This window comes from Ornithorhynchus anatinus, chromosome 4 (genome assembly GCF_004115215.2).
Source record: "Ornithorhynchus anatinus isolate Pmale09 chromosome 4, mOrnAna1.pri.v4, whole genome shotgun sequence".
In the NCBI taxonomy this organism is placed as follows: Eukaryota; Metazoa; Chordata; class Mammalia; order Monotremata; family Ornithorhynchidae; genus Ornithorhynchus; species Ornithorhynchus anatinus.
The window spans coordinates 32,868,714-32,883,193 of NC_041731.1; the positions used below are offsets into that span (position 1 = coordinate 32,868,714).

General features: G+C 52.0%; 1 protein-coding gene across 1 annotated transcript in view; it reads left to right on the plus strand.

Annotated features, from left to right (window-relative positions):
• The window catches only part of NUP188 (nucleoporin 188), a 43,606-nt gene that overhangs the window by 21,196 nt on the left and 7,930 nt on the right, over positions 1 to 14,480 (plus strand). Inside the window, exons 14-30 of the mRNA XM_029063061.2 lie at positions 7 to 126; positions 2,137 to 2,263; positions 3,447 to 3,599; positions 3,971 to 4,097; positions 5,256 to 5,343; positions 5,435 to 5,511; positions 6,418 to 6,532; positions 7,257 to 7,377; positions 7,541 to 7,607; positions 8,154 to 8,282; positions 9,556 to 9,695; positions 10,329 to 10,435; positions 10,846 to 11,052; positions 11,166 to 11,335; positions 11,744 to 11,813; positions 12,591 to 12,658; positions 13,207 to 13,402. Of these exons, the coding sequence (XP_028918894.1) occupies positions 7 to 126; positions 2,137 to 2,263; positions 3,447 to 3,599; positions 3,971 to 4,097; positions 5,256 to 5,343; positions 5,435 to 5,511; positions 6,418 to 6,532; positions 7,257 to 7,377; positions 7,541 to 7,607; positions 8,154 to 8,282; positions 9,556 to 9,695; positions 10,329 to 10,435; positions 10,846 to 11,052; positions 11,166 to 11,335; positions 11,744 to 11,813; positions 12,591 to 12,658; positions 13,207 to 13,402 (2,082 nt within the window). The remainder of the gene's footprint in view (positions 1 to 6; positions 127 to 2,136; positions 2,264 to 3,446; positions 3,600 to 3,970; positions 4,098 to 5,255; positions 5,344 to 5,434; positions 5,512 to 6,417; positions 6,533 to 7,256; positions 7,378 to 7,540; positions 7,608 to 8,153; positions 8,283 to 9,555; positions 9,696 to 10,328; positions 10,436 to 10,845; positions 11,053 to 11,165; positions 11,336 to 11,743; positions 11,814 to 12,590; positions 12,659 to 13,206; positions 13,403 to 14,480) is intronic.

Here is a 14,480-nt window from a genome sequence, read left to right on the forward strand (position 1 = left end):
TCCCAGGAACCGTCTTCCGGGTTGGGCATCATCCTGGACAGTGTGTGTGGGATGTTTCCCCACCTCCTCTCACCCCTCCTGCAGCTGCTCCGTGCTCTCGTGTCAGGGAAATCAACAGCCAAAAAGGTGGGTTATGCTTGGCAGGTAGCATATTTTATGATGTCTTTGTATGTGGCACTCCAGTGAATCAATAGTATTTATTGAGCGCTTACTCTGGGCCGAGCACTGAACTAAGTACATGGGAGAGTACAAAAGAGTTGTTAGACACGATCCGTACCCTCCTGGAGCATACAGTCTAGCAAAGTGCTGTCTAGCTTAGAGACCTAAGCTCTATGGGGAAAGGGACAAGGATATCGATGTAGATTCCCTCATGGGTCCCCAGATGATTAGCAATCTCAAAGTGGGAAGACAGGCAAACAGCGGGGTGCGGGGGAAGAGAAAGAGCAGAGTAAATTCAACAAAAGCACTTCACCAGCAACAAATTAGCAGTTCATTATAGCAGGGTTGCAAAGGAATATCCCTTAGAGTCCTTACTGATTCCTAATAATAATAATAATGTTGGTATTTGTTAAGCGCTTACTATGTGCCGAGCACTGTTCTAAGCGCTGGGGTAGACACAGGGGAATCAGGTTGTCCCACGTGGGGCTCACAGTCTTAATCCCCATTTTACAGATGAGGTAACTGAGGCACAGAGAAGTTAAGTGACTTGCCCAAAGTCACACAGCTGACAAGTGGCCGAGCCGGGATTCGAACCCATGAACTCTGACTCCAAAGCCCATGCTCTTTCCACTGAGCCACGCTGTCAGGACTCTTCTAAATCCAGCTGTTACAAGCACCCCACCAATCTCCTAAATGGAGGGAAAACAGGGATGTGGCTCCCCTCCTCTCCTGCTCAACCCCTGGGGGGAGTCCCTGGGGGAGTGCTGGGTTTTTGTTTCATTTTATTTTTTACAGAACTAAGCCTTTACTACGTGCCAGGCACTGTACTGAGCGTTGGGGTAGATTCATGTTAATCAGGTTGGACACAGTCCATTCCCCACATGGAGTTCACAGTCTCAGTCCCTGTTTTACAGGTCAGGTAAGTGAGGCCCAGAGAAATGAAGTGACTTACCATGGTCCCATAGCAGACAAGAGGCAGAGCTGAGATTAGAACTCAGGTCCCTTTGACTCTCTGGTCCATGCTCTGCTCATTGGGCCATGCTGCTTCTCATTGTTGTCAGCACTCTGAAGATCCCCTTATAGCTTTCCACGGGCAAGTTTCAAATCCCTTTCAGGCTCCTTCCCTTCTCTGACAGCTGGCTTCCTTATTTGGGGAAAGATGCATGGCAGTTACACAAGATATGTCCTCCCCCTCCTTAATAATAATTATAATAATAATTACGGTATTTGTTAAGCGCTTACTATGTGCCAAGCATTGTTCCAAGCGCCAACAAGTCGCTTCCGTCAACTGTGTTTGGGCTTTTACCAGGCACCAGCCTGCCTGGGATCAAAAGGATGGATTGAGCAGAATTTCTGGCTGGTTCCAGGGTGGTCTCTGACATCCAGGCTTGGCAGTCGATTGTATTGATCGAGTGCTTACTATGTGCAAATAACTGTACTAAGCGCTTGGGAGAGTATAGCAAAGCAGTGTAACAGACTCATTCCCTGTCCACAGCGATCTTAGAGACTGGAGGGGAGACAGACGTTAATGTAAGTAAATAAATTACAGATACAGATGTACATAAGTGTTGTGAGGTTGGAAGTTGGGGTTGGTTATTCATCCCAAAAAAGGGAGCCAGTCAAGGCATCATAGAGGGTGGGAGAAGAGGAAAGGAGGACTCAGTCAGGGAAGGCCTCTTGGAGGAGATGTGCCTTCCAAAAGGCTTTTGAAGGGGGGGGAGTAATTTTCTCTCAGCTGTGAAGAGAGAGTGTGTTCCAGGCCAGATGTGGGCAAGAGGTCAGCGGTGAGATAGACAAGATCGAGGTACAGTGAGAAGGTTAGCATTAGAAGAGCAAAGTGTGCAGTCTGGATTGTAGGAGGAAAATAGTGAGGTGAGGTAGGAGGGGGCAAGGTGATTGAGTGCTTTAAAGAATGGATTCAGCAGAATTCCCGGTTGGTTTCTGGGTGGTCTCTGACATCTGTCTGTCCGTTGGCAGGTGTACACTTTCCTGGATAAGATGTCTTTCTACAACGAGCTTTATAAGCACAGGCCTCATGATGTGCTCTCTCATGAGGACGGGACCCTCTGGCGCAGGCAGACCCCCAAACTGCTCTACCCTCTTGGTAAGTCTGGTGGGTCACTCAGGGGAGATGCCCTTGGTTTTAGGAAAATCTCATTGTGTTTGAGGTTCTTAAAGGAACAATATGGTGAAGCTTGGAAGATTTTATAGTATTTTATATTCAGTGCAAGAAAATGTGTCTGCTATACGTTTGCCCTTCGTGCTATTAATAACAGTTAAGATGTGCATATTAAGTGTTTACTGTGAACCAAGCACTAATTGTGCTAATTGTTGGGGTGGATACACACCCAAGGCACACATTAAGAGAGAGAGGGAGTACAGGTATTTTATCTCCCTTGGACAGATGAGGAAATGGAGGCCCAGAGAAGTTTCATAGCAGGCCACTGATGACTCTGTGTTCTTTTCACTTTCTGCGAGGGCACGCTAATATTCTAGCATACTTTCCCAAGCATCTAGTACATTGCTCTGCACACAGTGAGCATTCATTGAATCCTCATCAATGGTATTTATTGAATGCTTAGCGTGTGCAGAGCAGCGTACTCAGTGTTTGGAAGAGTTCAGTACAACAGAGTTGGTAGTTATGATCCCTGCCCACAACAAGCTTGACTACCATTGGCATATCGACAGATCCTGGTCTGGACGTGGTCCTGGAGGTAGGTGGAGGAGGGTACCAAGCCGTGGACTGGCAGATCAAGCTGAAGGTCATCGTCTTTCCTCCCCTCGCTTTAATTGGTCTGTGATTTTGACCGAGTCTCTCGATTACAGCTCCCAGGCTTCAGACTCTTCATTTTTAAAGTGGGGATAACCATTCTGCCCTACCGCACGGACTGTTGGGAAGAGTACATGGGCACCAACTCTCAGGGGACAGTGGGGTCTTCATCCCCACAACTTCTGGGGTTGCCCGCCTTCCCCTTCACGGTAAGATAGGGGCTGGCCAGAAGTTGGAGTTGCAACAGAGTGCTGGACTGTGGTTCTCTTCTATATGTAGCCTAGGTGGGGAATGAGTGCTTGGGACTCTCTGCCCTCCTCTGGCCTCAGGTGCCCCGTCACGATGGCAAGCGCTCAAAATAAAAAGCGCCCGCCCTGTGGAAGAACAGCTCCTAAATAGTACCCGAAAGAGATTTGCAAAACGTGAAGGGTTATGGAAATTCTGAAGACTAAAATAAACAATGAGAATGCCTGTCCAGTATTCACGGGAGTCTTTCCCTCTCTTTTGTCTTCCTTAGGAGGTCAGACCAACCTGCGCATCCCTCAGGGCACAGTGGGCCAAGTGATGGTGGATGACCGGGCTTACCTGGTACGCTGGGAGTACTCCTATAGCAGCTGGACCCTGTTCACCTGTGAGATCGAGATGCTGCTGCACGTCGTGTCCACGGCAGGTGAGGGGGCGTTGGGAGTCAGTCATATTTATTGAGTGCTTACTGGGTGCAGAGCACTATACTGAGCGCCTGGGAGAGTACACTATAACAGGCACATTCCCTGCCCACAAAGAGCTTAGAGTCCAGAGGGGGAGACAGACCATATACATAAATGAATTTACAGATATGTACATAAATACCGTGGGGCTGGAGGGAGATTGGGACAGCAGCTGAGCTGAAAGCACGTGTGGGAGACTGATCAGGAAAAGGACGGGAATGTCGGAAAACAGTCTGAGGCTCAAATGGGGTTGGGGCAAGAACGCCCTGCTGGCTCGGGGAAGATGGCGTGATCCAAGAAAGGCTTGCTCCCAAAATGTTGCCGGATCCCTCAGATGTGATCCAGCACTGCCAGCGGGTCAAACCCATCATCGACCTGGTTCACAAGGTCATCGACACCGACCTGTCGATAGCAGATTGTCTCCTGCCAATCACCTCGCGGATCTACATGCTGCTGCAGCGGTAAGTAGACGAGGGACATTCCCTTGCAGTACGTGAGCGTTTGCTATCCTCCCTGTCTCACAAGCCCGTTATCTTGGCGTTGTCCTCGACTCCTCTCTCTCATACGACCCACATATTCAGTCTGTCACCAAATCGTGTCAGTTCTGCCTTCACAACATAACTAAAATCCGCCCTTTCCTCTCCATCTAAACTGCAGCTATGCTGATCCAGCTGCTCACTTTATCCCTCCTAGACAACGACATCTGCCTCCTCGTTGGCCTCCCTGCCTCCCACTTCTCCCCACTTCAGTCCAAGCTTCACTCTGGTGCCCAGATCAGTTTTCTAAAAAAAATCGAGGCCACACGTTCCCATTCCGCAAGAACCTTCAGCCATCCACCTCCGAATCAAACAGTGACTCCTTGCTCGCAGCTTTAAAGCCTTCAATCGGCTTGCCCCCTCCTGTCTTACCTCACTGATTTGCTACTGCCCGGCACACATACTTTGCTCCTTTAGCTCCAGTTGGTTCACTGGGCCCTCGTCTCGTCTGTCTCGCTGCTTTCCCCTTTCCCACATCCTCCTTTTGGCCTAGAGCTCCCTCCCCCTCCGTATACACTAGATGACCACTCCCCCCGCCTTCAAAGCCTGATTAAGGTCGCATCTCCTCCCAGAGGCCTTCCCCGACTAGGCCTTCATTTCTCCCGCTTCTTCTCCCCATGTGTCACCTTTGTACTTTAGATCTGTGCCCTTTATTATTATTACTTCATTCATTCATTCATTCAATAGTATTTATTGAGCGCTTACTATGTGCAGAGCACTGTACTAAGCGCTTGGAATATACAAATCGGTAATAGAGACAGTCTCTGCCCTTTGACGGCCTTACAGTCTAATTGGGGGAGACTGACAGACAAGAACAGTAGCAATAAATAGAATCAAGAGATGAACATCTCATTAAAACAATAGCAAATAAATAGAATCAAGAATACTATTCCCGAGAGCCTCCCTCCCTCACTGTTTGTCCAGCCTCTCTGTGTTGACCAGGAGAGTTGGATGAAGAGAGTTCCCGGGAAGATTTCCCGGGGTGGAATGGTATTGTTTCATTTTGGTGGGGAGTGAAACTTCGGACAGATTAACAGTTCTTCTCCACCCCCTTCTTCCTCCCCGCCGACCCCAACCCCCTAGATTAACAACAGTGATCTCTCCCCCGGTGGATGTCATCGCTTCCTGCGTCAATTGCTTGACCGTTTTGGCGGCCCGGAACCCGGCAAAGGTGAGGAAGATGACCTTTCCGGGAAACTAAAGAAAAGCAGTCGTACGATCAGGGTAGAAAGAGGGCAACCCTTTCTTGCTTCCCTCCTCAGGTCTGGACTGATCTCCGTCACACAGGGTTCTTGCCGTTTGTCGCCCACCCGGTGTCCAGCATGAGTCAGATGATTAGGTAAACCAGCCTTTAGCTGGGGCTCATCATTCCAGGCGAAGCGCTTGTTCTTGAGAGTTCCAGGACCAAGAACTGCTCTAAAAGAGAACACGTGTTTTCTCCCCACTCCCTTTCTTTACACCGCTTTCGGGGAGAGGAGGTGTGCAGAGCAGGGGTCCCCGCTTTGAGAGAGCCAAGTAGAGGTCGAGCCGCTCTTTGATCGGCTTTCCCTTTTCCTCTTAGGGGGACCCTAGGCCGAGCAGATCCTGGTGGCCTGGATAGTGGAGCTTCCTATTTCCTGGCAGCGTTTTCCGTAGCCCTCTTCCCAATAGAATGAATCCACAACTCTTAGGATACAGGCAGACGGCCTAGTCACTGAATGGACCAAATCCCCGGTCTTCGGAACAGAGCGGATCAGGCTAATTCATAGGGCAGTGGGACTTCATCCCTGGACCGGAGCACATTTCCCTCAGTCTCTCTCCAGGAGGGAAGAAAGTCGATCAATTAGTTGTATTTGTTGAGCCCTTACTAAGTGCAGAGCGCTGTACTAAGCGCTTGGGAGAATACAATACAAAAATAGATGGACATATTCCCTGCCCACAACGAACTTACAGTCTAGAGGATAACATTATTATTATTATTATTATTATTAGAAGAAAGGGCCTGCTCTCGATGCTCTTTGAGTGGAGTTTACAGTGAAGGGGGATGACACACGTGTTTCATTCCCACCTGCTGGATATGAATTTGCAGTCTCGCCACTTGGATCCAAAATTGTACTGAGGAGCTCCAGCTCTCTTGAGGCATAACTTAGGTTGTCGGTAGCTGTTAGAGTAAACAAACACTGGGAACTTTCCCCAGGATACCTCGCTTTCTGTCCTCCTTCAGGCTTTAAATACCTCCTCTCTTTCCTTTCCTTTCCTTAACCAGTGCTGAGGGCATGAACGCCGGAGGGTACGGAAACCTGCTGATGAACAGCGAGCAGCCCCAGGGAGAATATGGGGTCACCATCGCCTTTCTGCGCTTGATCACTACCCTGGTCAAGGTAAGTGAGCACGTGAGGGGTCTGAACCGGCTGACCGGCAGGACGCTGCTCCACTGGCTGGACCGGTCGCCCGCAAGTTGCGTTTGCTATCCTCAGTGCCTGCAGATCAAGTGATGCAAGGTAATCAGTCCCACATGGGCACACGGTCAAAGTAGGAGGGAGGACAGGCATAGAGTCCCCTTTTTGTAGATGGGGAAACTGAGGGCCAGGTCTGTAAAGTGACTTGCCCAAGGTCAAACAGGCAAGTGGCGGACCTGGGATTAGAAACCCAGGTCCTCTGATTGCCAGGCCCACGCTCTTTTATCCAGGGCACCCTGGTCCTGGATAGGTGTGAAGTATTTCTGAAGTTCTTTCCCCTCTGCTATGGAGACCCCACCAGAGCTGGTGACCCAGCCCAAGAATTCAGGTTATTTGCGAGCCAGTGCCCTTGGGCCTTGCCGCCCAGTTGTAACAGCCACGGTATTTGTTGAGTGCTTACCAGGCACTGTACTAAATGCCGGGGTAGAAACAAGCTCATCGGGTCACACACAGTCCCTGTCCCCACATAGGGCTCACAGTCTGAATCCCCATTTTACCGATGAGGTAACCGAGGCACAGAAGAGAGAAACCCAGCAGGAAAGTCAAGACAGTGGCCCAGACCCCTTTTGGCCTTGGGGTGGGAGTGAGCATTCCAGGAGCTGAATGGATTCCTCCACTTTTAAGCTGGTGTCACGATTTTCTCCAGGGGCAGCTTGGGAGCACCCAGAGCCAGGGGCTGGCACCGTGCATCATGTTCGTGCTGAAGGAGATGCTGCCCAGTTATCACAAGTGGCGATACAATTCTCACGGAGTGAGAGAGCAGATCGGTAAAGGGGAGGGGAGGGTGGGTGAGCTCTTCTCTCTCGTCCTCCACGCGTGCCCCCAGAGAGCCATCGCAGAGAGTAATTCTCTCGGCGATTCATCCCCCTTCACTCCGAGGGCGGCACAGCGGACCCTTGGCCAACCTGAGTCTCGCCTGTCTGCGTCTAGGTTGCCTGATCCTGGAGCTGATCCATGCGATCCTGAACCTGTGCCATGAGATGGACCCACACAGCAGGTGCGAGGGAGCAGACGAGGCTTGGGTTTTAAAGGCTTAGTTGCTGTTGGGGTCATCGACCGCCTCAGGATCCCTGAAGAGGAACCACCTTCCAATAGGCAGATGAGAATTCTCGTCCGTCTCTGGCAGACGGAGCAGGCAGTGCCGATGGCGGAGGCCCAGGACGAGATTAGATTTCTTAACTCCGGGCATGGTGGGGTTGAGAGCTGCATCTCCGTTCCCCCCACCCTCCCTCGGATACCTTCTCCCAAAAAAGGCGAGGTCTGGCCGACTCTGGGGCTCAGATCTCTCTCTCTCTCTCTCTCTCTGGCCATGGAGTACTCAAAAGTGGAGCCTGGGAATTCCCCAACCAAAGGAAATATTTAAATAGTCCTCCTCTTCTTCGTTCCCTGAATTCTACGTCTTGTCCTTGAAGCTCGTCAGTTTCCTGAAGCCAGGTGGTCAAGCTTTGTCTTCCTCCCCAGTCTTAGGCTGAACCTGCCCTCCAAGGATGGGCTAGCTGGTCGGCTATCTGGCTGGTGATGGGGGGTTTTTCTCGTCCCACAGCCACACCCCGAGCCTGCAGTCCCTGTGCATTTGCAGCTTGGCCAACACGGAAGCCGGCCAGGCGGTCATCAATATTATGGGCATTGGCGTGGACACCATTGACATGGTGATGGCAGCTCAGCCCAGGAGGTGAGTCCCACATCCACTCCCTTCCCCCCTTCCCTCCCTCTCCGCCCCAGGCCAGGCAGGCCAGGAAGTTGTCTACCCTACGCCCTGCGGGTAAAATGCGGGTATGGGACTTGGGATCGTGCTTTTTCAGGGGCCTCTAGGCACACTCGTGTCTACGACTCGATACAAACCCGTGCATTCATTGAAAGCCGCCATTCAATCAGGAGTTATTTATTCAGTGTTGCCTATAGGCCGAGCACTGTACTATGCGCTTGGGAGAACACAGCGGAGTTAGCAGACTAGATCTCTGCCCTTGAGGAGCTTCCAATCCATTACAGATAGGAGGAAGGAATAGAGTATATCAATCAGTTTTACTTATTGAACGTTTACTGTGTGCAGAGCACTATACTAAGCGCTTGGTAGAGATAAAAGGCACATTCCCTTGCCTACAATGAGCTTATAGCCTAGAGGTGGAGAACAGTGCTCTGCACTTAGGAAGCGCTTAACAAATACCAATATTAAAAACAATAATATAAATAAATTGTGTTTATGTATATAAGTGCCGTGGGGCTGCGGGGAAAAAAGGGCAAAAAAGAACACAAGTCTGGGAATCTGGATTTTTTAATTTTTATTATTAAGTGCTTCACTATGTGTCCCAAGTGGGAGGCTCACAGTCTTTCTCCCCACTTTACAGATGAGGTAACTGAGGCCCGGGGAATAATAATAATAACTGTGGTATTTAAGGGTTTACTATATGCCGGCACTATACTAAGTGCTGGGGTGGATACAAGCAAATCGGGTTGGACACAGTCCCTGTCCCATGTCGGGCTCATAGTCTCAATCCCCATTTTACTGATGAGGTAACCGAGGCACAGAGAAGTGAAGTGACTTGCCCGAGGTCACACAGCGGACCCGTGGCAGAGCCGGGATTAGACTCCCAGGCCCGTGCTCTATCCATGAGGCCGTACTGCTTCCCAGAAGTATGTGTTAGTAAAAAGCTGGGTGACCCTAGTCAGGGAAAGGTCGTGGTCACAGCTGTAGCCCGGCGTTTCTCAATCAGACCCACCGGAGGATCTGGCGTTACGGTTTGGCTGGGGGTGGCGATCATATGGGGTGGCTGGGGAAGCATCGCTGGCCGGAATGTTGTACAGAGGGTTGACTTCTCTCCTATTTTCGGCTGGAATAGAACAGCTCCCGAAAGTCACGGGGCACCGGGTTTGCTGATAGAATGTAATTCACGCTAAGAATGATGACCCTTCGGCCAGATTAACTTTGTTTGCATTTGGCACTCCAGCGACGGGGCGGAGGGCCAGGGGCAGGGCCAGTTGCTCATCAAGACTGTGAAACTGGCATTCTCGGTCACCAACAACGTCATCCGACTGAAACCTCCGTCCAACGTGGTGTCCCCCCTGGAGCAAGCGCTCACTCAACATGGTACGTGATTTCCCGTTGGCCAGACACTCGTGTGCCCTCCATCTGGGGTAGGTTTGTGGTCCGTGCCTAGGGCCCAGATTCTCCTCTTCGAGTCCATTTCATCAGCTACCTCAGGGGACTGCTCTGATGAGAATTGTATCACTTGCTAGATTCTTGTCCAGCTTGACTAGCCTGACCCTTCGTCTGCGAAGCTTCACCTTTACTTACTTTACCGGGAGGGCAACTGTCTCCCGGTTCCTCCGAGGGTCCTTTGGTGATGGTGATGATGATGGTATCTGTTAAGCGCTTACTATGCATCAAGCACTGTTCTTGACGAGCGCCAGCTGCTGTCGGCGGACCAAGGGTCTGACCCCCTTAGGGCCCCATTTATCTTTTTATGTACTCCTTCCTTCTGACACGGTGATGGGACCCTATAACCCTGCTTTCTCTCTGATGGCCCCTGGCAAAGAGAAGGAGGGATTGTAAAACTACTTGGGTTGTCTCCAACTCCTATATTTTTGAGGTCGGGAGGCCTCTCCCCTCATTTGTTTTTCTCTTACAAGAGGCTAATGCTTTTGGGCCACCAGATGTGTCAGTGCAGAAGCCAGTGAATTGACCCTGGAGTGACCTCAACTGTGCTCTGTGTTTCTCCAGGTGCTCACGGAAACAACCTCATCGCGGTGCTGGCCAAGTATATCTACCACAAGCACGACCCTGCTCTGCCCCGCCTTGCCATCCAGCTGCTGAAACGCCTGGCCACGGTAGGAGCAGCCTTGTCCGGCGGCAGCAGCAGTCCTTCCCAGATTACCTCCCTGGAACTTCCTCTTCCCAAATCCCCTCAATGAATTCTCCCATTGGGAGCATCTTGGCTTCACCTAGTGGAGCAGAGCAAAGGAGTGGGAGATTTACAGGATAGAGACATGAGCGCCTCTCTCCCAGTATCGGTCCCGGCGCTCCAGTCCCTGGCTGGCTTTCCATTTGTATCCTTCACGGCCTAGAGCTGGAGTGAGGAGGGAGGGGAGAGGGCAGCTTTTGGTGCTCTTTCCCCTCCTGCCCCTTTCCCGGGAGAAAATAGACCAAGATTCCCCCAGCGGGCCAGTTGGGTTGGACCCTTTTCGGCAGCTTGGGTGTCCCGCGTGGACAGAGTGGCAAGGGATGGGCATTCCCGCAGGTTGCCCCAATGTCCGTGTACGCCTGCCTGGGCAGCGACGCGGCCGCCATCCGGGACGCCTTCCTGACCCGCCTGCAGAGCAAGATCGAGGACATGCGGATCAAGGTCATGATTCTGGAGTTCCTCACGGTGGCCGTGGAAACTCAACCTGGCCTGATTGAGCTCTTCCTGAACCTCGAGGTGAAGGATGGGAGTGACGGCTCCAAGGTGAACAGAGGGCCCCTACCCCGGGGGCTGGGGAGGGGAGAAGTTGGGGGATCTGCCCCACGGGGGCCGGTTGGGGTGGCAGGGAGGTCTGACAGATCTCCCCTGGCTTCCAGGAATTCAGCCTTGGGGAGTGGAGCTGCCTCCAGGTCGTGCTGGAGCTGATGGATTCAAAGCAGCAGGACCGCTACTGGTGCCCGCCCCTGTTGCACCGTGCTGCCATCGCCTTCCTGCATGCCCTGTGGCAGGACCGGCGGGACAGCGCCATGCTAGTTCTCAGGACCAAGTGAGTCGGCCGCTCTTCCTTCACTCATTCCTTTGGTCGTATTTATTGAGTGCTCACTGTGTGCAGAGCACTGTAGTGAGCACTTGGGAAAGTACCAGTCGACATTAACAGACACATTCCGTGCCCACAACGAGCTTACAGTCTACAGGGGAGGAGACGGGCATTAATATAAATCAATAAATGACATTACAGGTTTGTCCATAAGCGCTGTGGGGCTGGGAGGGGGGACGAACAAAGGTCTGTCTGGAGATCATAAACCTCCCTTTTCAATTGAGAGTCTGGCGCAAAGCACCAGCAGGTAAGGAGTGCCAGCCGTAGAGAGACCACAGGAATCAGTGGGAAGCGACATCCTTGTTTGAGCCTGGGGGAGGCACCTGGCGTGATCGTGGATTTGCATTTCCCTTTCAGACCCCAGTTTTGGGAGAATTTAACCAGCCCCCTCTTCGGGACTCTTTCTCCTCCCTCGGAAACGTCAGAGGTAAATTGGGAGGGAAGTCCTTGAGAGGGCCCAAAGTACCCAGGGAGAAGGACTGGGCCAGAGGTGGGTGGGGAGTGGGGAACGGACCTATTTTTGAGCGCTTACTGTATACAGAGTACTGATTTAAGCTCTTGGGACGGTACAATGTAACAGAATTGGTGGACATGTTCCCTGCCCAAAAGGAACTACAGTCTAGAAGGGGGAGATGGATATTAATATAAATGAATAGTTACAGAAATGTACATAAGTGCTGTGGGGTGTAGATTCAAGTGTCAGGGCAACACTAAAGAGAGGGAGTAGAGCAAATGAGGGCTTAGTCGGGGAAGGCCTCTTGGAGGAGGTGTGATTTTAATAAGGCTTAGAAGGTGGGAAGAGAGATGGTCTCCTAGGCAGATGAGGTCTCCGGCGCATTCTTCATAAGGCAAAAGAAACTTGCAATCCCCCCCCACCCCCCCCGAGGAGGAAAATCCCTTTGGCTTCTGGGCTAGCCGCCCATGGTTCTAATTACCCTCCAACCTCTAAGCTAAGAGCAGGCACAGCCTTGCATACAGAGCTAGCTGAGAGGCTCTCTTCCACCTTGCCAGGAACTTTGGGTTCTCTCATCTGGCGCTGCAGATCTAGGGGTGGGATGCCAAGCAGCAAGATTTCCATCAGAAATGACTCGCTCTGTCATCTCCTCCCTCCTCCTTCCTCCCTCTCCCCCCTTTTTTCTCCTTCTCTCCCTTCCTGTCTCCCTCCCCCCGCCCCGCCCTTCCTCCTCCTCCTCCTCTTCTGTAGCCCAGTGTCCTGGAGACCTGCGCCTTAGTCATGAAGATCATTTGCCTGGAGATCTACTATGTGGTCAAGTGAGTCTTGTGGAGTAGACGGTGAGGGCTGGGGGAGAATCAAGGACCGTGTCCTCCCCTGGCCGACTGCACCGATCCGGCGTTTAACCTGCAACTAGAGTAGTAGATCGGAGGAGGGACAGAGCAGGGAGGTTGGGGGGCCGGGGGGATCTCCTCGGCCAGCCTCCGGCAGGATCAGAAACAGGAATAGGGAATCAAAGCCAGGGATTCTGAAAAAGCCCCAGGTTTGTGGAAGCCCCGGGTTTGTGGACGTCATCTATGACATGGAGTTTTTCAGAGGGCTCAGGAGATGCAATCAATCAATCAGTGGTATTTATTGAGCACTTACTTTGTGCAGAGCACCGTACTAAGTACTTGGGAGAATGCAACAGAATCACCAGGCAGGTTCCTGCCCACATATGAGCTTAGAATCTAGAGGTCAACAATGCTCTGGGGAGGGGAATCCCAGGGACCGCCCGGCCTTTCCGGGAGGGAGGATCGCGCCGCTCTGCCTGTGGCGTGGCCTCCTGCGTCCCCTGACGGTGTTCCATTTCTTGTGGCTCTCCTAGGGGCTCCCTGGACCAGTCCCTGAAGGACACGCTGAAAAAGTTCTCCAGCGAGAAGCGCTTTGCCTACTGGTCGGGTTACGTCAAGTCGCTGGCCACGCACATGGCCGAGTCGCAGGGCGGAGGCTGCACCTCCCTGGTGGAGCACCAGATGCTCATCTCGGCCTGGCGGATGCTGCTCATTATCGCCACCAGTCACGTAAGCGCCGTCTCATCCGGGGGCCCCCCGTTATCTGTCCCCAGTCTTGGAGCTGGAGGAAGTGATTTAGCCGGGCGATGCCATTTTCTAGGCCACCAAAGTTGTAAAACAACTGTGAACACCCGAGGCCCTCCTCCCCTGTACTTAGTCCCATTATCCAAGTATCCCTCGCACCGTGCAACATCTCAGTCGATGTATCAATCGATGTATTTATTTCAGCGCTTACCGTGTGCGGAGCCCTGTACTTAGTGCTGGGGACAGGACAGGAGAGTTGAAAGACCCGATCCTCGCCCCCAAGGAACTGTCAGTCCAGAGGGGGAAGCAGTCACCTTACCAGGGCCATGGCAGCAGAAGGCGTTGTGTCAATTTTTGCCGATTCTGTAGGAGAGCAGTCTGGCCTGTTGTCATTGGTTCCTTGAACCTGCGGGTCGGGATCCTGTTTGAGAAATAAACCTTAAAGCTATTTTTTGAGGCGCAAAAGGAGTCGGGGAGTTCCCCAGACCTGCTGGAGGTCAGTGCAGTTCCTGGGTGGTTTTTGTTTAGTTTTGGTTTTTTAAAGCGGTGTTTAAGTACTCACTTAGTGCCAGGCACTGTACTAAGCGCTGGGGTTGGTACAGGTTACTCAGGTTGGACATATTCCATATCCACATGGGGTTTACAGTCTTACAAATGAGGTAACGGAGACCCAGAGAAGTGAAGCGACTTGTCCACGGTCACCCGGCAGACGAGTGGCAGAGCTAGGGTTAGAACCCAGGTCCTTCTGACCTGCAGGCTCGTGCTCTACCCACTAAGCCACACTGCTTCTCTGGGTTAGCACGCTACTTAGGGATTGGGCATTCCCGGCAGCACCAGGAGCACGGTTCTGGTTTTGACCGCACCTGTCTGTGTGGCAAGGAGTTTGTAGTTATATATCTTCTCCAGGAGGTGTCCAACTAATATCTCAAATGTCCCTCTGCCTCAGTCTGACTGATGTATCTGGTTTCTGGGGAAATCCGTGTCTTCCGTCTTCTCCCCCCACAACCTGAAAAGCTTCGGTTCCCTTGAGCATGGGGCTCCGGGCGAACCGGAGCACGCAGAG